Here is a 22,141-nt window from a genome sequence, read left to right on the forward strand (position 1 = left end):
TGCTCTTTTTTATGCCGAGATGCCCTGCCTACGCATTTTCATGCGCCAGTTTCAATAGTTGGCTACGATACTTTTGTGGCACCAAGAGCTGCTCATACTTGCGACCTTGCACAGTTGTGTAGCTTTGATACAGGAGCCCTGCCTTCTCAAATACAGAAGCCTTCATTTTTCCCCAAGTTTACGCTTTCCATTAGCGCTTTATTCGAGAAGTCTTCACGCTGCTCTCGAATGAATGTTTGTCGATGAGCCTTCGACAGCTCATTCCAACTTTCCGCTACAGGAAAGAGCGTTGCACCCCTCTCGCTCTGACTCAATGGTGCCATGTCGTCTCCTCCACCGACAGAGACCACTCCAGTCGCTTCGGCAACGCGCCGCTCGAGTGACTGCTCAAATGACTTACACGAAAAATTTCCTGTCTGAGTTTCCATCGACTCGCCGTCACAAAGATCAGCAGCTTTTGGAGGTGGTGTTTCACCACATTGAACAAGATCAAGTTCCTGCGAAAGCTTCAGCGCTTCGTATCGCGTGAGGGCCATGTACGCTAAGTTGAAGAACAAAGATTTACCCTGCTCTTTGACGACCTGTTCAGAGTTATTAAAAAAAGATGAGGAAAACGATCGGGAAGCGCGGCAGACACAGCTGCTTCGGTGCGAAGCTGACGGAACGGGCCTTTAATGACAACCGTAGCGATTGGTGAGCAAGCACGCTGCTCCTCGGCGACTTGCCTAATCCACGCGCATTCTCCTGTAAAGTCATCCGGAGACACCAACAAAGGGTGGACAGCGTCCATGGCTGCCACTGAGTCTCAAAGTGCTCGACACGTTTTTCATCTTACACTAATTTCTTGAAGATACGGCTCTAAATATCGCATGTTATTTTCCTATTCTCGGATTGTTGCGAAAGCACACTTTGCTTACAGTTTATCGCGATGTGCCTTTCCTTTTTGCAGTTGTAGCAGACTAGCGGCTTCCTTGATTCAAACACCCGTATGGTATCAGTGCGTTGTTCAGGAACCTCACTCGACTTCTCCACTTTCGTTTGCCCTTCCCCAACAGTGTTCTTCGTAGGAGACGGGTCCTTCCAGAAATTACGGTGCGGAGTGGGTTTTCATTGATCAGGTTTTTTTAGAAGCCCTCGTTTCTTTCATTCTTTTCAACGCACACTGCGCTGCTATGCAACTTTCGTTGAGTGTAATACTCCTCAGCTAACTCTGCTGCCTTCTTCATCTGTACTTTACTTAGTTTGTCCTGCAGCCAAAGCTTGACATCCTCCTCGATGCAGCAGTATAATTCCTCCAATGCAATGCATTCTACCACTTTATCGCGATCCTAATAAACCCCTTCACCCTAGAGCTATTCAATTAAATCGACTTTAACACGAAACGCGAAGTCAACGTGCGACTCATTCCCCTTTTTAGCTTACCGGAACCTTCGCCGGAAAGCCTCGGGTGACAACTTATGACGTCTCAAAAGCACTTCATTAACTTCGGCATAGCTCTCAAACGCTTACCTCGACGAGCACATTATCAAGTTGGACACTTCGCCGGGAAGAAGAGCTAACAAGTTCTGCGCCCATAGAGACCGCTCCAAGGCATTTCGCTCACACATGTGTTCGAACTTGACGGGATACTTCGCCATGTCCTCGCCTACTATGAACGGTGGCAGTTGGTAGCGAATTTTCTGACCACTGACCTGAACTGTCACAGAAACCTCGCTAGGCACCTGCGAACACTGTAGGATTGCCAATTCTTTTCGTTTCAACACAAGGCGCTCCTGTCTCTTGGCCTCCTGACGGCGTTCTCGCCTTTCAGCTTCTTCGTGCTCGCAAACTTCTCGCCTTTCAGCCTCCTCGTTGCGTGCTTTGATATCTGCCTAGGCCTCATCAAGTTCCTCAGTCGTCACTCCTGCATCACTCATGATCTCAAGCATCGCTTGCTTTTGTTTCACACGGCCCAAAATGAGGCCAAGTTCCTCACAAAGTTCGATTAGTTCCTTCACCTTAAAGTTCTCCATCGTTCACACTAGCGTCTTGGTGTTTGCCCCTATTAAGAATCTACTTGCCGTACCCACTATAAGTCTATTAGCAAGACGTGCAGGCAGTTTTTAACACTGCAGTGTTTACACCCTCAGCCTTACCTTGGTTTCAAAGCACTCCGACTTGGCTTGAAACAATCAAAGCTCACTCTAATGCTTCACACAGCCCTTCTATAAACTGCTATAACCTGTGCTAGAGTAGTCTGGTGAACTGGGGGGAAAACATGAGGCACTCAACGCATTGATGTCGGTGATGCCAGCCAATCCCACCGCTGCGACCACTGATACGAAGCGACGTCGCCAATACGGTCTCGAAGGCGCTACTGCTCCGGAAATCGCCGCCTAGGTCACCATCCGTTTGGTAGCGTCTGTTTCTCAGCTCGCGACTGCTTCTGCGCAGAGCTGATAGACGAGCGGACAAGACGACGGTGAGTTAAGGCGAGGTTTATGTACAGCATAGGGGTGCTACCAATTCGGCACTGGGGCGAACACCTTAGGGACGCGAAGAGTCGAGATGTGTTCTCTCTGACGAATACGTCGGCTGCTCTCTGACGCATAAGTCAGCTGCTGGCGACGTGCCATTTGGCCTTTTAGCGGCGAAGCTCCGTATACCGGCACCCGTTCGTCCCTTGTAGTCGTAGTAGTAGTAGTAGTAGTAGTAGTGTGTAACCAGTCACATTTTGACCTCCAAGGTGGTGCCGATGGGAGATTTCTTCTGTGCGTTGTTGAACAATGAAAAATTCGCAGCGCGCGCGTTAACTAGAAGCCACATTCTTCTGTCTATTATTCCCCCCTAGCAGCCATTGGCATGTAGATTCAGCACTATCTGACAAGAAAGGGTTGCTGCGTTATACTCGCTGGGCGTAACCTCCTTGGTTTTACAAAGGTTTAGCGAGTGTTCAGCCGCAGTGCCATGAATACAGTGAACTAGTATATACCATGAGCTCGAGGTGGTTAAAGGTGGGAAGTAGACATGAAGCGCAAGCCGTAAGAAAGTGGGCGTGTGCCTCCTCTCGTTCAGTCCTTCGAATGTCCGCTGGATGGCGGTGCTTTTATAGGACGAATATATGATGAAAAGGTGCGAGATCTTGGTACTAGGAGTGTTTAATAGGTGGTCGAATGGACACACAGACAGATGCATGGACGGACGCACGGATGGCTGCACGGACGGATGGACGCATGGACGGACGCAGGAGCGAATGCATGGAAGAACGCAAGGACGGACGCACAGAAGGACGTGCGGACGCTCGAACAGACGCACGCAAGGATGGGTGGATGGACGCACGCGCGGCCACACAGACTCGCGCACGGATGGACGGAAGCAAGAACGAATGGACGGACGGATGCTTCGCCCCACTCTCCATTATTTACGTCGTGGACATGCTGCCATATTTTTATAGGCACACGGTGGACCTTTGCGTCACCAACGTCCCACCAGAAGCGTCGCTGGCCGTGATGTCAGAATCCTCCAATAGGAGCCGCTGGGCTGCGCCATCATCATTGAATTCGGAGCCGCTGCGCTAGGTTGCACCCAAAGACGAGTGAGGTTGCCACGCATTGTGTAAGACTCGCCAGACTGGAATGCGTCGATTGCTTTATTGGGCTCGTGGGCTGAGGGAACTCGCTGTGCGATGCGTAGGACAGACCAGCGCCGCCGCTTGACGACGTCGTTAAGTTGACCGCGTCAGGCAGGCTCGACCGCTGGCCTTGAAACAGATTGCCTTTGCAGAGGCATTGACGTTTGGTGTGGACTCCCAGGCGTAACAGTATATATGGAGCTAGCAAAACGGCAGCGAGTGCGTCATGAAGGCCCCAATATACTCCAATGTAGCGCTGATGCGCACGGACGCTGGACACATTGACGCTACGTTAGCAGAACACGAGCACTCTATAGTCTGACGCCAGGCGCGACCAGCATCCGTCAGCGCGGCCACCGGTGCAAATTGTGCCATGCTGCATTTCGCGCCTATGTGTTACCGAGACAACGCTGCGTCTCCCTCTCTTTCGGGATGGAGGGACGCCGAATGCGTTGAAACGCGCATGCGTCAAGGCAACGCAGCGCAGCGCGCACCTGCGAGTACATGACAGGACCGGTGCCTGGAATGGCAACGCCGGCGTGACGAAATGAACGCCGGCGAGTACATGCACCGCGTCACGTCGAAATGTATTGACGCCTTGACTGTGGCATGTAGTCATGTTCTCACATGGCACGCATCTCATTATTATCATGTTCCCACCAGTCACATACCTTCGTCTTCCTTTGCCGTCAGGTAATACCAAATTTGGTATTTGTTAAGCAAGCGAAATGGCTGCGAGCGCATCATCACTTTGGCATGTAGTAATGTTGTTACATCACACGCATGTCATGATTATCATATTTGAACCAGTATCGTACCTTCGTCATCCATTCACGTCCCGTCATACCAAATTTGGTATAAATGAAGCCAGCGAAATGATGGCTAGCGCATCATGAACGTGGCATGTAGTTATGTTGTTACATGACACGCATCTCATGATTATCACAATTGCACCAGTCACACTCCTTCGTCATCCATTCACGTACTGTAATACCAATTTTGGTATATGTGACGCTCGCGAAACGGCCACGAGCGCATCATGAGCGTGGTATGTAGTCATGTTGTTACATGACACGCATGTCTTTATTTTGATGTTAGGGTCTGTCGCTTCTGTTCGCCATGCAATCATGCCAAACCAACCAGTTTTGCAACATGCCATGTGAATGAAACCATTGAAAGAGCTACAGGACCAAGAAATGTAAATTATGATATTCATGACGTAAATGTCATAATTTTCATGTTTTGACTAGTTAAATATGTTCTTCATACAGTAGTGTTATGCCATACGAAGTTTGGTATTGGTACCATTATCGAAACGGCCAGGAGAGCTAAAAGTCGTAGGTGGCTAGATAGATAGATAGATAGATAGATAGATAGATAGATAGATAGATAGATAGATAGATAGATAGATAGATAGATAGATAGATAGATAGATAGATAGATAGATAGATAGATAGATAGATAAATACACTCAAAGTCGCCGAAGGTCGCAAAGAAATGCTGACGGTACTTTCCCAAGATGAAGGAGCTCTACGATTCTTAGTTTCTGCCACGGCTGGCCGGACGCGGCTATTAACTCGGTTTCGGCTCATTCCGTCTAACTATAGCTCACGCAGGACACATAGTCAGCATATTAGTTGTCACAATTTTTTTTGTAAAGAAGCGGTAGTGACTAGTCTAAATACTGTCGCCATTCTGTATTATTACAAAATTTTCTGACTGCGCTATGGAAAGTGTTAACCTTAGGTAGCCGATCATACCGCAGAAGAAAAGAAAAGACAAAACAGCACCTACACTGTCATCCGCAGTTTCCCACCCCAACTCTCGGTAGCAAATTGTCTGCTAGCATATAATTAACCTTCCTCTTTGTCACTCTCTTTCTCTCAAAAACCACGCATTACAACGTGATAGTTTTTGTACAAATTGCTGAACTTATTGCCGGGTGCATTTTTTGGCAGGTTTTGGCTCTGGAATTGTGTATGCTATGAACCCTGTGCTGATCAGCGAACACTTTGTGAAGTACCAAACGATGGCTACGGGTGTGTGCTTTGCCGGCTCCACGCTAGGCAGCTTCGTCTTCCCCAAACTAATTGAGAAGCTGATCGCATGGTACGGCTTCCAAGAAGCAATGCTGATCTTCGGCGCTGTCATCTTGAATGCGGCTGCCTTCAGCCTCTTCCTTCGTCAACCCCACTGGCTCAAGCGATGCGGCACTTCGGTGGAGTCACTCATCACTGTGGATAGCACTGACGAGAAGTCTTCGGCTCAGCTGCCTTACGTCATTCCAGTGGGTCGAGATACAGGTAAGCTAGTGTTCGTTCAATGTTGCTTTTTGAGATTTGATTCAGGCAATGAAACTATTAAATACATGTATCGCTTGTCACAAAAGTTAGCGCTCGTGGCAGCCTTAGTCAGCATCAAAAGATACGCGGGGGTAACATATACACCCACTTAAATGGCCACAAAACATATGTCCGGGCTTGAGTTGAGTTACCATGATGATGATGATAATAATAATAATAATAATAATAATAATAATAATTATAGGAAGAAGAAGAACATGGAAAGGAATTGTGGTTTAACGTATACCAAAACGGTCTTCTTATTATGAGGGACGTTGTAGTGGAGGCCTGTAGAAATTTTGTCTACCTGAGGTTCTTTAATGTACACCTAAATCTAAATACATAGGCTTCGAGCATATCCACGGAGTGAATGATGATGAGTGGGGCTAAGCGTCCGTCAGCCGTCCGTGCTTCCATCCGTCCGTTCTTTCTTGCTTCAGTCCGCCCGCCTGACGAACCGTGCGTCCATCCATGCGTCTGTCCATCTGTACGTCCGTTAATCCGTCCGTCCGTTTGTGCGTCCATCCGTCCGTACATCTGCGCGTGCTTCTATCTGTCCGTCCGTCTTCTAGTCTGTCCGTGTATCCATGCGTCCATCTAGTGAACACTCCAAGTAGCGCCATCTCACATCTCACATTTCCTGCCGCACATACCCACTCCGCGCGTTCATCCATGCGTCCGTCAGTCTGCTAGTCTGTGTGTTCGTCTGTCCATGCGTCCATCCGTGTGTCCATCTAGTGAACACTCCAAGTACCGCCCTTTCCCGTCTCGCATCCCCTGTGGCGAATACCCGCTTAAGAGCGGGTATGTGCCGCTGGTGCCTACGCACGACAAGACCAGGAGGAAGGACAGACCCACACCTTAAAAAGCTTCGCCCCAAAAAAGTGACCGCCGAGACCAGGATTTGACCCCAAGACCTGCGTGTCTTGTCAAGCACTGTAATCACTTGACCTTCCCTGGTGGGGGAATTTAGCAATCCGTGCTAGCTCTAGCGCGTCTTCCAGCAAAGTGCAGAAACTTGAACGCATTCCCTTCTGTGTAGAATATACATTTCGAACCCCTAACGCCACATTTTAGCCATTGGCATTGCGCGAAGTAATAGTGGCGATGATCAAATCCAACAATTCGGACAGAATTCCTGGTTGAAAAGACGCAAGTCTTGGAGTCGAGGCTATCACGCTCTCAGTATACGGAGTAATTTTGGCAAGAAATGGTTCGTCGTCACCTAGTGTAAATACATTTACAAAGTGACTGCCTTGCTGCTCCTTTGGAGGCTAGTTTATGCAGAGAAGCGCATCCGCTCTTGTAATAAACGGTTTCAAAAGAGACAGCACGATGGTAGTTCATAAGTTTCAGACGCCACACGGTGCACTTCGTAATGCCAGCCCGGGTTGGTGAACTGAAGGAATGTTCGGTGGGGATCTAGTTGGTGAACAAATGGAAAACGCAAAGCTAAGCTTAGATACAGGACACAAGGAGAAATAAGTCAACGGGACCAGCGCAGCCTAACAACTGTTACCAAGTGAATGGGACCAGCGCTGTTTTGAGTATGCGCTCCTCCGACCGACTTCTTTCTCCTTGTGTCCTGTATCTAGGCGTAGTTTTGTTTATTTTTTGTCAATGCAAGGAGCTTACAGGATACATTTTCTAACAGGCATTTCTATTTAAACATGTACTCAAAGTGCACTTTTTGTGCAAGAAATTATATAAAGCCATCCCAGAAATTGATAAACTGAGGCTCAAAAGACAACCGGGTGATGCTGTAAGATAGGTGTTTTACTATGGGAAGGCTGCGTGTAGATTAAAAATGTGAAATGGCGCCTCGTGAAAGCTTCAGAAAGAAGAAAGACAAAAAAAGCGTTTGATAGTTAACGAGTTTTCCTTTCAACGACGCACTAACGACATATACGGGATCCCCTATAACAATATTGCTAACATCACACTGCTTTTTATTAGAAGGGGAGCTCCATGGGACATATAGCCTTGTCTTTTGTCGTGCTTACTGTATAGAGCCGTTGTGTAGTCAAAATTGTGTGCGACGCAAAAAAAGCTATACAATATACTTTAACGCAAGCATAGGCTAGTCATAAGTTACGAGATCAGTCTTCTCGGCAAAAATAACATACCAAAAAGAGTATTGATTAGTTGATCTTTACTAAAATGTGCCTAGACGTTGAGGCTCCCTGAGGCCCCATGTAAAACAAACGCACACGTTGAGAACTGCATGTGCCAACAAATTAATCATAATAAAATGTTATCCAACCATCGATAAGATGAATGGTTCTTGGATTCACTTTCGAGGCGTATCATCCACTCCCGCTATTTTCTAAATCCTCCTTGAATGACCTAAAACTATTGGAAGGCGAAATAAATATACCATTCTACATACACTTTACATGACTCAATATACATTATATGGGACAACACACTAGTAACGTTCGGTTACTCTCTAATACATTACCCAGACCTTCGCCTACTCGACATGATGCGCGGATTCTTTTTTTTTCTAATATCAACGCATTTCCTATGCATGTTCAACAAGCTTTTCTGCTCCTGCCGTTTCGTTTTCAAGTTCAAGCTGTCCTACTGCGAAAGCGTTAGCCAAACTGCCTAAAACTGTAGACTCACTCAATACCTCGCAACTGCTTTGATTTGACGGCCTGCCTTTCAAGAGCTACGATGACCCTTAAAATGAATGTCATCCTTTCGATTCAAAAAAATTTTTTACAATGTTTTTTTCGTACAAAAACACAGGAACAAAAAAGAGCATAATGAGAGTGAGCGCTTTTTACGAAATTGTTTTTTTTTTCAAAAATGTTCGCTTCATAGGATACAGATCAGCGCTACCAAACAAGTGGACACAACGGATACTTTTGAAAGTATAAACCAATTCTTAGAAAGTGCTTGTCCTTGCATTGCTCTCCTTTGATACTGTTTATGTGAACACACACAAAAAAAGAAAACTGAAGATAGCCTTATTTTAACAAAGCGTGCTTGCAGCAAGCAACTTTGCATAGGAATTTATCTCATGTACCCTTACGTGTAATTCGAAATTTTACTGCTCTGTCCAGATTCGAAAGACCCGGAAGCCAAAGCACGTTTGGATCAAGCCGTTGCAGTCGTGCATGAACACCGTAGGAATATCTCCCTGCTGTGCGGTCTGGACGTGCTGCAGATTCCCATGTTGTATCTAGTCATGTTCTCCTGCGTGGCCTTCAACCTCGGCTACGATTGCTACAACTCGCTGCTGGTCGACTTCGCCGTGGACAGAGGAATCGCTCAGAGCAGCGCAGTCACGATGACGTCTGTAAGCTCCCTCGCCGACCTCGTGGGCCGCTTGGGACTGCCCGTCCTTGCCGACCGACGGCTGCTCACCAGGCGCACCCTGATGGCCATGGTGTTGGCCTTAGTCGGACTGATGTACGTCATTATGCCCCAGTGCTCGGGGTACGGGTCCTTGTTTGCGCTGGCCGCGGCTGTCGCCTTCCTGCTGGGCAGTGGCGTCGTCCTGTTTCCCGTGATACTCGTTGACTGTGTCGGGCTTGACCGAATCGCCGTAGCAACGGGCCTGCTGACGGCCTTGTCAGCCACGTTCTCCTTCGCCAAACCATCTCTTATTGGTAAGGTTCATCGTTGGCTAAACTCTGCTGAGTGATTTGCACATTTAATTTGCAATTTACATTTTTTATGGAATAATGTGTTTTAGGACGCCTATGTTTTGTTGTATGACGTACTGTATGGTACGACATTTTCAAGAACATGCAAGTCGAGGAAAAAAGAGCTCAAGGTGAATATGTCATTGCAAGCACAATTCGGGCAACCAGTCTCCTCATGCTCTTCTGTAACATTGGAGGAAAATGTCTTTTGCGCAATACAACCTGCTAGATATTTCTTAATTGCACTAGACTCGTCAAAACAGAGGCGTTCCCTTGGCAGAAGAGTTCCCTGTTTCAATCTTTTGAACAAACGGTGAGGTAAACATAACAAAGCCTTCCCTACAGGGAAAGTGTGAGCAAGAGAAGCTTGGCATGTGCACGCCTTCTACAACCGCTTTCGCTTATTCATTGATTCATTTGTGTACTTTTTCAACATTACTCGGTGTTCGCTGAAAACTCATTCCTTTATGCGGGGCATTGAAAGCGCGAAAGGCTGACGCAGACAAAGAATGTTCATTGGAACCTCCTCGTCGCCATCTTTACTCTACGTGAGTCCATCCTTTATGAAAGCACTTCTTTGTATACTCTGGGAATCGCAAATTCACTCGCATGCTTAGCGGCCAAACACTTCTGTTGCTACAGGGAAGAACAATGGCCATGCGTGAAACATTTCATTGAAAGTGAACACTGCAATACCAGCAAAGTAATCGACAGGTGTCTATGGTCAAATATATAATAGTCATATCAGAAACGGCCGATCACCGAAAAGCGCTTGGCTGAGAGAGCACCAGTTATTGAAAAATAGGCCATAGAAACATGCTTTTGACAGGCGCACCACGGAGGACCTATTTGTGTCCGCCCGCATTTTGGTAAGTTCGCTAGCACCGGGTTTTTTGCGACATTCATTTCCGTAGCCAAAAATATAAAGACGTAGACACAGGAGAGGGTGGCGAAACAGGACGGGCACTCGGCATCGACTGAATTTGCTGCAAGGAAATATACAATACACACAACCCATTGGACAGGCCGGCGCTTGCGTGCAGCAACGCTCTCCTGCTCGCCGACATCACATGTGAGCCCTTTGGATGTGCAAGATATACATTCATAGAGTCAATCTCTTTCTGTGTTAGAGCAACCAGAAGAACACCGACTGAGATGTTTTGTTCCCGCTGAGAGGAAACGCTTCTGTTATTTCGGCGTCACTGGGTCTTTGCCATTCCGAAGCGCACGTGTTGCATTAGTTTCCGGAGCACAGATGGACCTGCAGGTACGGTCCGCCGTATGTCCCTCTGTTGCCTGCGCATAAACTTCCGCAAGATGCTCTCGCAGTCTACAAGACAGCACCTGTTTTGCCCGATGTGGCATCTACCGAATGAAAGCTATATCTTGCACTCAACACCCATCTCGCGAAGCACAAACGACGTAGCATGCTTCTTAGCGCACGAACGTTTGCTTCCACCAATCTACCATCTGAAATATGCAAGTCCACTTTTCTAGAGCACAAAAGACTACCAGCACAATGCGTTTTGGTTCCGCCTTCTTCAGCTTTGTGGATGATATTGTCTGTCATTATTCGAGCACTCTGACCTTGAGCACTACACGGGCTCAGCCTGGCCCCACTTTATGAAGCCCAAGCCAAGCCCGGGCCCGTACTCTGAGGCCCGACTTGGGCCCAGGCGTACATTAACCGAGCGCGAGCGTGAACAGGGCACATGGTTCTAAACCCTGTCCCGGTCCGGGCCCGCTAATGGATATTAGCTGTTGATGATTTTTTTATTGATGCCTTGTGCTTTGTAGCAGGTGATCGGACGGAACATCACCTGTACATGCATAGAAATATTGTTTTGCCTGCCCGAAGTGGTATCTCAGCGGTTAAGCTGTTTTACTGTTATCTCCTAATACCTGGATGCGATTCTCGAAGCCACGGCAGACGTATTTGATGGGGGCGAAATGCAAGGGCATCCGTGTACTTCTCTTTAGTTGCACATTGAACAACTCCAGGTGGTGTAAGTTAACGCGGTTCCCACTATGGCGTGCCTTGTATTCACGTCGTGGTTTTATCGAGGAATACCAAAAATTGTACATGAAATGTTGCCCATATGGCACAAGACAAGTCCTTACAGTGACAGTTTAGTTCCAATAAAGCATGGCAACAAAATGTATTAAAAAGAAGTGTACAACTGACATGAAAAGACTGATGCAAGCAAACCACAGACATTGTCTTTAATGCTGCTTTCTACACTGGTGTTCAAAACATTAAAACACATTTACTTCAAATGAGGCTATTGACATATAATTTTCTATAAATGATTTCTTGCTGAAAATATAAAAGGTTAGCGTTATATACGGTGAAAAGCCACCAAATGCAGATGAAATATGAATAGTTCACAAAACACATCAGTTTATATATATATATATATATATATATATATATATATATATATATATAGGATATGGCACAACGGGAGCATTGTCAACAAGAATAAATATATTTATTTCCCAACAGTTTCGGGAGGGGTCCTCCCTTCATCAGGGGAGGGAGGACCCCTCCCGGAACTGTTGGGAAATAAATATATTTATCCTTGTTGACAACGCTCCCGTTGTGCCATATCTCATACCTTCACGAAGACTAACTGGCCAATTGAATTATTACTCCCACTATATATATATATATATATATACATTGATAAGAAGTTCACTACCAGGAAAAGCAAGGGAAGTGCGAGTAGAGAATGAAGACGACGTTGCCTCCACCGCGATTCCTCTGAGTGGGTACGAGCCATGGTGGTGGAGATCATCATCATTATACTGTGATCGCGGAGTCAGGGCCCATTAAAACCACGATTAAGTCACCTTGCCTTATACAATTTGGTGGAAGGTGTTGGGTAGGATGAACCCAAAGAAGGCAGCTTCACTACCAGGACTTCGTCGCAGATGCCACCTCGCCGGACTTCCACCTTCGCCGATCGTAATGGCCCAAGAGCAGCCATCCAACGCTTCGAGGCCAACTCCGATGGGTTCCGTGCCGTACTACAGAGTGCCACCAAACTTCGGCGGGACCTCAGGTGAAGACATCGACGTGTGGCTCAAGAACTACAAGCGGATGAGCAGAAGCAATGGCTGGGACTCGAAGGAACAGCTCAGTCATGTTGCATTCTCGTTAACTTACACCGCCCTCATGTGGTACGAGAACCACGAGTACATGTTCACAAGTCGTGAACGTTTTGTTGAAGAAGTGCAGAAGTGTTTCGGTGATTCGGACGCAAAGAAGAAGCGCGCGGAGCAGACATTGTCTCAAAGGGCAAAGCTTCCAGGAAAAACATTAACTACATACATTGAAGAAATATTGAAGCTGTGCAAGATCGTGAATGGGAGGATGTCTAAATGAGACAAGATTGGACATGTTCTCAATGGTATAGCCAAAGAGGTGTACAATTTCTTAATTGGGAAAGACTGCTTGAACTCCGTGTCCGACGTGATAAAGCACTGTCGTACCTTTGAATCCCTCAAGATGCGCCGAACTTCTCCGAAATACGGCCGCCTGTCCAACGTCCCCACTGTGGCTAGTGTTGAAACAGTGCCACCTAACGTCCTTGCTTTGACCATACGGCAGATCGTCTGAGAAGAGCCGCTTCGATGTCAGCAGACCTATCATCGCCCCAGCGATTTTCAGGACGTGTATGTAAACGAACCAGAACGTGTGTGGACTCCTGTTTCTCTTCCACCATGGCAACCATCGATCAACGCAGCAGACGCTTGTGAATATCAAGGTACACGGCAGGCTTGATTCCCCCGTCAAGCAACTCCCAATTACGAACGAAGTTTTCGCCCGCCTGTTTACCTAACATCGCCTGCCTACAGTGCCCCTGAAGGGTGGCACCACTATCCCATGCCTTCCGAGAGGAGTCGTTACTCTGAGCAGCCACATGCCCCTCGACCGATTCTGGTATGCTACAACTGTGGTGTCCCGGGTCATATTGCACGTTTTTGTGACCACCGCTCATATCAGCGAAAGTCTTGGCACATGTCTCACCAACCTTTCGACCATCCGCACTCCACGTCACGGAAACCACGCGCCCCTACCGGGTTACGCTACCCCTCGCTGCCTCTGATCGAAGTTTGACGCCACCACAAGCTCCCTGTGCTCCACAATCGCCGTCGCCACGGCGACGCGCACGTACACTGCCGCCAGAAAACTAGTCGGTGCAGGCTGAGAAATCACAGGTGCTATCTACAGATATACCACCGTCAGCGTTTATGTTGAAAAACAAAGTTCATGTAGTTGTCGATGGGATGGCTACTATGACACTTGTGGATACAGGCGCGACAGTCTCGGTGATGGGTGTAAATTTTAAGAGCCTGCTAGGACCAAAAGTGATGTTTTGCCTGAACCGTGGGGTGACATTTCGTTGTGTAAGTGGTGACGTGTTGTGTCCGGTGGTATATTGTACTGTGGACGTCTCGCTGTGTGGCAAGGTGTTTTGCACAGTTTGCGGTTATTCCGCGGTCTACACATAACGTTATCTTGGGTACTGACTTCTTGTGTGAGTGTGGGGCAACTGTAGACTGCAGAAGTAGGCATCTTTCTATACACGGTACTTTCCCAACGACGCTCTTGGAGAATTTTTGTCCGCAGGAACGCATCTGTTTCGTCTCCGTGGATACAGTCGTTCCCACATTTTCTGCTGTGTGTGTTCCCGTGGCATGTTCCAGTAAAAACTGTGGCACGTTTGACGCCACGCTCAAACCGATTCCCTTGGCATGCCTGAAAAAGAAAATTCTCATTCCCCATTGTAAAGTGTCAGTCGTTGATGTACTGGCAGGTGTGTGGACGATGAACAGTTCTATGGAACTTGCAATTCTGCCAGGCGGCATGAAACTTACAGACTTGAGACCCGAGTCGTGTACGACGCTGGTTGCGCTTGTTGATACTACAAACCAAAATGAACATCTAGGCTTAGAAGGTTCAGAAGATGCCTAATTGCTACAAACGGTCAGCAAGTCTCTTGACCAAAGCGAACGTCATACACCGCTCGACGTTCTATCTAAGCACTCGAAAGTGTTCGATTTTTCTAAATACAGCCGAAGGCCCTTAATCCCAGCGACGCGGATGCGTCCTTAGATCCAAACCGAGTCGGCGCATCCCATTAGGCGGAAACCTTACCAAGTGGCACCATCAGAGCGCAAGATCATCAACGAGCAAGTCAAAGAAATGCTGGAAAAGGGAATAATACAGGAATCGGCAAGTCCGTGGGCTGCTACCGTCATTGTAGTGAGGAAGAAGGATGGTACGTGGAGATTTTGCGTTGACTACCGCCGACTGAATTCTGTTACCAAGAAAGACGTCTATCCACTGCCGCGCATCGATGACGCTCTAGACTGTGCATTCCGCGTCCTACTTTTTATCTGTCGACCTGAGATCAGGTTACTGGCAAATTCCGATGCATGCAGCTGACAAAGAAAAGGCGGCATTCGTTACGACCGACGGACTTTACGAGATCAACGTTATGCCATTCGGTATATGTAATGCTCATGCGACATTAGAAATATTTATGGACTCTATATTGCGTGGTTTGAAATGGCATATATGCATGTGTTACCTTGATGATGTAATTTTTGGACGTACCTTTGAGGAGCACAACACTAGCCTAGACCTCGTGCTCAGCTGCATTGAAAAAGCTGGCCTTGTATTGAATTCCAAAAAGTGCCACTTTGGTGAGCGACAGACATTGGTGTTAGGGCATCTCGTTGACAAAGATGGCATTAGACCTGATCCAGAAGAGACAGCGGCCGTTGAATCGTTCGAGCGTCCTAAATCTGTGAAACAACTGCATAGGTTCATCGGGCTCTGCTCGTATTTCCGCTCGCAAACTTGGGTTCGTACCCAGGTTTGCGGATGTCGTTCACCCCCTGACGAGCCTTCTACGCAAGAACAGCCCGTTTCAGTGGACCTCCGAGTGTGATGCCACTTTTCACAAGCTGAAGTGTTTGTTAACTTCACAGCCAATACTTCGGCACTTCAATCCTTCGTCGCCCACGGAAATTCACACAGACGCAAGTGGAATCGGTATCGGTGCCGTTCTCGTTCAGCGTTCTGGCAAGAAGGAACACGTACGTTGTGGCGTACGCAAGTCGTTCTTTAAGCAAGCCTGAACGCAACTACACAGTGACCGAACAGGAATGCCTAGCGGTAGTCTTTGCCGTGCAACGGTTTCGCTCATACACCTATGGTCGCCCGTTCACTATCGTCACAGATCAACATTTACTATGTTGGCTGGTCAACCTTCGTCACCCATCCGGCCGCCTTGCACAATAGGCCATTCGTTAACAAGAACATGTCTTCACCATTTCATACAATACTGGCCGTCTACACGCTGATGCGGATTGCCTCTCCAGAATGACGCTACCATTGACAGATTGTGAAGCCGATAACTTTGACCACCTTATCGCTTCTCTATCGTTTGGCTTTCCCGATGCCGTACCTTTCACTGCTGAGCAGCGTAATGACCCAAGCTTGAAAGCTCTATTCTCTGGAGCGAGAAATTCATTGAGCGAAGGGCAATTAGGCGTCCAAAATGGTCTTCTTTACCACAGAAACTTGTCCACGATGGGCGCCCGCTTTCAGCTGGTTGTTCCTGCGCCCCTCTAAACGTCTGTTCTGCGTCTCACGCATGATGACCCCACCTCTGGCCATATAGGCACCACACGAACACCTAGTCACACGAAAGAACTGTTCTATTGGCCGAAAATGAGCAAAACAATGCAGAACTACGTGGCCAGCTGTCCGCAGTGCCAGAGCCACAAGCGGCTCTCCTCAGGTCCAGTTGGTCACCTGCAACCTGTAAAGCCTCCTGGTTCGCCCTTTTGAAAAGGTCGGCATTGATCTGATGGGACCATTTCCACGCTCCTCAAAAGGTAACCGGTGGATAATTGGATGCGCCGACTACCTGACGCGGTACTGCGAGACGGCTGCATTATGCTCCGCCACAGCAGTCCAGGTTTCGGAGTTCCTGTTGCATTCAGTCATCCTCCGACACGGACCTCCTCGCGTGATAATAAGTGACCGTGAACGACAATTTACCGCGGATATTGTCGAATCATTACTTCGTTTGTGTGCCTCCAAGTTCAGACACTCAACTGCGTATCATCCACAAACTAACGGCTTCACCGAGCGCACAAACCGAACGCTGATCAACATGTTGTCAATGTACGTCGCCTACTACCACAAAAACTGGGATGAAGTATTACCATTCGTCACGTATCCCTTCAACACGTCGAAACACGAAACGACAGGCTACAGCCCTTTCTATCTGCTCTACGTACGCTCGCTCACCTCGGCATACTCTGGACACTATCTTTCCTTTTGTCATCCATGACGATTTAACAATTGTGGAAACATTGTGTCGTGCGGAAGAGACACGTAGACTTTCCTGCTTGCGTACACTGGCAGCGCAAGAGTCCTCCAAAACTCGCTAAACACAGTCAACACAGGCATGTAACCTATGCCCCCGGTGATCTAGTGTGGGCGTGGACCCCAATACGCAGACGTGGCTTGAGCCAAAAGCTACTGGCACACTACGCCGGTCCTTTCGTGATACTCCATCGTCTCAGCGAGGTCAACTATGAAATTGCACGTGTCACCACTAGTGGCCGACGTTCATGCAAGACAGGGGTGACGCATGTTGCCCGCCTGAAGCCGTTTACGCGAAGGATGCAAGAATGACTCGCCCAGAGGGCTTCGTCTGAGACCAGAGGAATGATAAGAAGTATCACTTCCAGGAAAAACAAGGGAAGCGCGGGTAGAGAATGAAGGCGACGTTGCTTCCACTGTGATCCCTCTGAGTGGGTACGAGCCATGGCGGTGGAGCTCATCATCATTATACTGTGATCGCGGGCTCAGGGCCCATTAAAAACCTCCATTAAGTTACCTTGTGTAACAGTATACATATATATATATATATATATATATATATATATATATATATATATATATATATATATATATATTTATATATATAAAAGCGCTTAGCATTATAATAATGTAATATTATCGAGTGTAATCGCAAAATGCCAAAGAAGAAATCTCCTGTCGAGTGGTATTCTGTATAATATATTTTTCCTCACATTTAAGCCATTTTTTATGCAAATAAGAGAAAGCATCATAACTGCTTTTTTTCTATTCTCTTTTGAAAGCTTACATACTTACGTAGGCTTTAGCGAGCACTTTGCACGTGTCACTTCCGCTTGGCACAGAATGCCTTAGACCATGTAATACATAATGATAGCGTGTTCTTGACGAACCAACTCAGGCATTTACTGAGTGAACCCGAGTCCTGCCCGGCCTGCAGCCCCAAGCCAGGACCCGGCCCAGGACCGCTCTTTCAAGATCAAGCCCGACCAGGGACCGCCAGAAGGCACTTTTAATCGTGGGCCAGGCTGTGGCCAGGCTTTTGGGTCTGCCTGAGCCTGTGGAGTGCACTGCTGTGACCTCTTCCACAATGCCTAAATATTGACGCCAGAACGATCCAGTAATGCTGATTCCCACGATCAAGCTTCATGCGTAATTACAGCTGCACGAACACCTCTGTGAGTGGCGAAGTTGGACTGTATAGAAGCGTGCAAGAACTGTCGACGTCAGAAAAAGGACCAACTAGTATTGAATAGGACAGTTAATTTTGCGTGTTAGGGTGAGGACTGTGGACCGAGAAAATATATTTCTTTGGTTGTAACCAAGCAGCGAGTACACGAACGTTGTTTTACAAAAAAAATGGCATCTGTAACATTCATTAGGCAAGAAACTGAGCTCAGTAATTGTGCAATAAGTATTAGTAATGTTCGCATCACTCTCATCCATACTCAGTTTCGCAGCTACCTAGCACCACTGCCCAAGCTACGACGAGTGCACGCGCGGTATACTTGAGACGGCCATAGCACAGTACTGAGCGTAACTTACCAAAGAGGTACAATGGCTTCGGTTGACGAATTGCAGCGACACCCGAAGGTTAGACCCTTTGAGACTGCACTGAAAGTGGGATTCTTAGCGCTAGATTCGTTTGTGCTGGCAGAAAAGAACCAGGCAAAAAGCACTGGAGTGTTGTTAAGAAATATTGTTACGAAAGGAAAAGCATTTCTCACAAACCAAGGGGGACGAAAAATTGGCAGATCCCACGTACACTGGGAATCGATGATATGAGAAGCACGAATGAAGAATGTTAATATGTCACTTTAAAATCAGCACAACGTTACGAGCTGGAGGTAAATAACGCCGTGCATGGTTTCCGTGTCATTATCATTATGGTTGATTGTGTCGTTTACCTTCGTCATCTATTCACGTCAGGTGATGTGGAGCTAGCGAGACGGCCACGACCAAGCTATGAGCATGAAATGTTGCCATGTTCCTACATGACACGTGTGTCAGGATTATCGTGTTTGCATCAGTCATATACTTCGTCATCTATTCACGTCACGTAGCATTAAACTTGGTATATGTGGAGCTAGCAAAACAGTCGCGAGCGTATTATCAAGAGACCAATATACTCCGAAGTAGCGCTGACGCGCGCGCACGTTATATGCACAACGACGTTAGCAAAACGCGAGCACTCTATAGTCTAAAATAACAAAAACAAAACGCCGACCAAGGGGAAATACACAAATTTAAAAAGATGTTTCAGCTACGCACACGGGAGCCTTGTTCACAGCCTTGTCCGACGCCAGGTGCGACCAGCATTCGTCGGCGCGGTCCAACGGCAACCGGTGCGAAGTGCGACATGCTGAATTTCGCGCCGATGCGTTACACAATACTGCGTCTCCCTCTTTCCGTGATGGAGAGACGCTGGACACGCTCAAGCGCACATGTGTTAAAGCAACGCAGTGCGGCGTGCGCCTGTTAGTATATGGAAGGAACGGCGCCTGGCGTCGCCATGCCGGCTTGACGCGACGAAATTAACGGCGGCGAGCACGCGCATTGCGTCACGTTGGAAAGTATGGGCGCCTTGACTGTGGCATGTAGTCATGTTCTCACGTAACACACATTGTCTGACTAGTCACATTGAACCAGTCACATACCATCGTCATCCATTAGCGTCACGTAATACCAAATTTGGCATATGTGAAGCTAGCGAAACGGCCGCGAGTGCATCATCAGAGTGGCATGTAGTTATGTTTTTACATGACACGCATATCGTGATTATCATGTTTAGATGTGTCATTTACCTATTTCGTTCGTTCACGTCACGTGATGCCGAGTTTGGTACATGTGGAAAGACCTCGAGCGCATCATGAGCGTAGCATGTAGTCATGTTGTTACATGTCACGCACTTCATGTTTATCATGTTTGCACCCGTATTATACGTTCGTCATTTTTTCACGTCCCGTAATATCGTAATCTCAAATTTGGTATAAGTAAAGCTAGCGAAACGGCCGCCAGCGCATCAAGAGCGTGCAATGTAGTCATGTTGTTACATGACACACATGTCATGACTATCTTGTTTGAACCAGTCATGTACCTTCGTCATCCATTCACGCACTGTAATACTTTCACGCACTGTAATAATTTGGTATAAGTGATGCTAGCGAAACGGTCACGAGAGCATCATGAGAGTGGCATGTATTCATAATGTTACATGACACGCATATAATAATTTTCATGTTAGGGTCTGTCGCTTGTGTTCGCCATGCAATTACGCCATACCATACCGGTTTCAACATTTCACGTGAACGAAACCACCGCAAGATCTGCAGGACCATGAAATGTAAATCATGAGATTCATAATATACATGTCACAATTCTCATGTTATTACTAATCAAATATGTTCATAACATGTTCATAACATGACTAGTCAAATAGTCACGTTATGCCATGTCAAGTTTGGTATTGATACCATTATCGAAATGGCCAGGAGAGCTAAAAGACCTAGGCGGCTAGATATATCGATGATAGATAGATACGCTGAAAGTCGCCGAAGTTTGCTAAGAAATGCTTCGCATTTGAAAAGTGCTCCTTACCACAAACGGCAGCACACACTCCGTACAAGTGGGTTTCTGAACATCAAATAAGCGGTGAGGTGGCGTAACCAAAAAAGTTTTTGCGTGTGCTTGGAGTAAGTGTCCACAAGTTAGGCGAGTTGACGCCAAAGAGACGACGAGCAGACGATGCGACACGGATGAAGACGTCTTGGAAGGGCTTTCGCCATTTCTATTGGCTAACAAGAGCCTTGAGACTGCCACAGTGCTGCAAGGTACTTCTGCGATAGAATGTAGTAGGTGTGCAAGTATTCGAAAATCCTGAAAAAGGAAAAAAAACGAAATTTATATATATATATGTATATATAATATGTAATATATATATATATATATATATATATATATATATATATATATATATATATGGCACTCTCTGTTGAGCCTGTTTGGCGTCACGTAGCACGTGAACATGTATACGAGGGACTACTGGTCAGCTGCCCACTCGTAATAAGTTCACGTGCTACGTGACGCCAAACAGGCTCAAAAGAGTGCGCCACACTCGCAGCCAAGGCTACTGGTGGCGCTGACTGACACTCCCACGTTAAATTCACATATAAGCCCAATAATGTGGCTGGGGGGATGGCTGTCGTGGTAGCTCAAGTGGTGGAGCATCGAACGCGTCATTCGAAGGTTGCAGGTTCGGATACTGCCCACGGCAAATTATCTTTTCACCCAATTTTCTTCTTTGTTACATTACAATTCGGTCTAATATCTTACCCTATACTTTCCTTGGCATTATTGTCATTTTGATCTCATTATTACTATATATATATATATATATATATATATATATATATATATATATATATATTAAGCACTCTATTCGATTTTCGATTCGGCAGTCGATGAGAATGCACCTGTGGTTATATTGACGCCATATTGATCAAGAGATAAAGGCGTTTTTTTTTAAACTGCAGTTTCCTCAAAACTGCAGGGTCAGCTGTAAGCGATCTTTACAGTAGAGTTTATGATCATTCTACTTGTAAAAATTGCTTTATAGTGCGCATCACCTTGATTTGAAAGCTCTTGATAAGCTCTCATTTCGAATACTGTAGTAACTGCTATATTTCAGCTTGCCGTCAAAACTATAACGAAAGCTCTATATAGTTGCGTCTCAGCTTGAATAAATGTATTGTACTTTGTCGGTGAAGCCTAATCATAGCATTATATTAGTAAATAGGTGATGATTTGTTTTAAATCAGTTATAAGAAATTATTTGGCTGTTTGAAAAATTGTCACCTCAGCGTTCGAAAACTCTTGGAATTGTATTTGATGAATATTCGTATTTGATTCGAAGGCATCACAATTCCATTTGTATATTATTCGGGTTAAAATCCCCATTCGCGCACTTCAAATTGGCAAAAGGTAAATCAGTATGGACTTGCTACCCCTTAGGCGTTAAGTCTTCGCGGAAGTTAAAGGGGCCAATTTTATTGCGGCGAAGAGGCAGTTGCTAATAACTCTGCGTTTTCATGAACTATACACAAAAATGGCCATTGTTTCTGCAACA

General features: G+C 46.6%; 1 protein-coding gene across 1 annotated transcript in view; it reads left to right on the top strand.

Annotated features, from left to right (window-relative positions):
- Positions 1–22,141, top strand: part of LOC142787006 (monocarboxylate transporter 12-like) — a 106,665-nt gene that overhangs the window by 74,132 nt on the left and 10,392 nt on the right. Inside the window, exons 4-5 of the mRNA XM_075884622.1 lie at positions 5,569–5,913; positions 9,024–9,572. Of these exons, the coding sequence (XP_075740737.1) occupies positions 5,569–5,913; positions 9,024–9,572 (894 nt within the window). The remainder of the gene's footprint in view (positions 1–5,568; positions 5,914–9,023; positions 9,573–22,141) is intronic.

This window comes from Rhipicephalus microplus, unplaced genomic scaffold (genome assembly GCF_043290135.1).
Source record: "Rhipicephalus microplus isolate Deutch F79 unplaced genomic scaffold, USDA_Rmic scaffold_41, whole genome shotgun sequence".
In the NCBI taxonomy this organism is placed as follows: domain Eukaryota; kingdom Metazoa; phylum Arthropoda; class Arachnida; order Ixodida; family Ixodidae; genus Rhipicephalus; species Rhipicephalus microplus.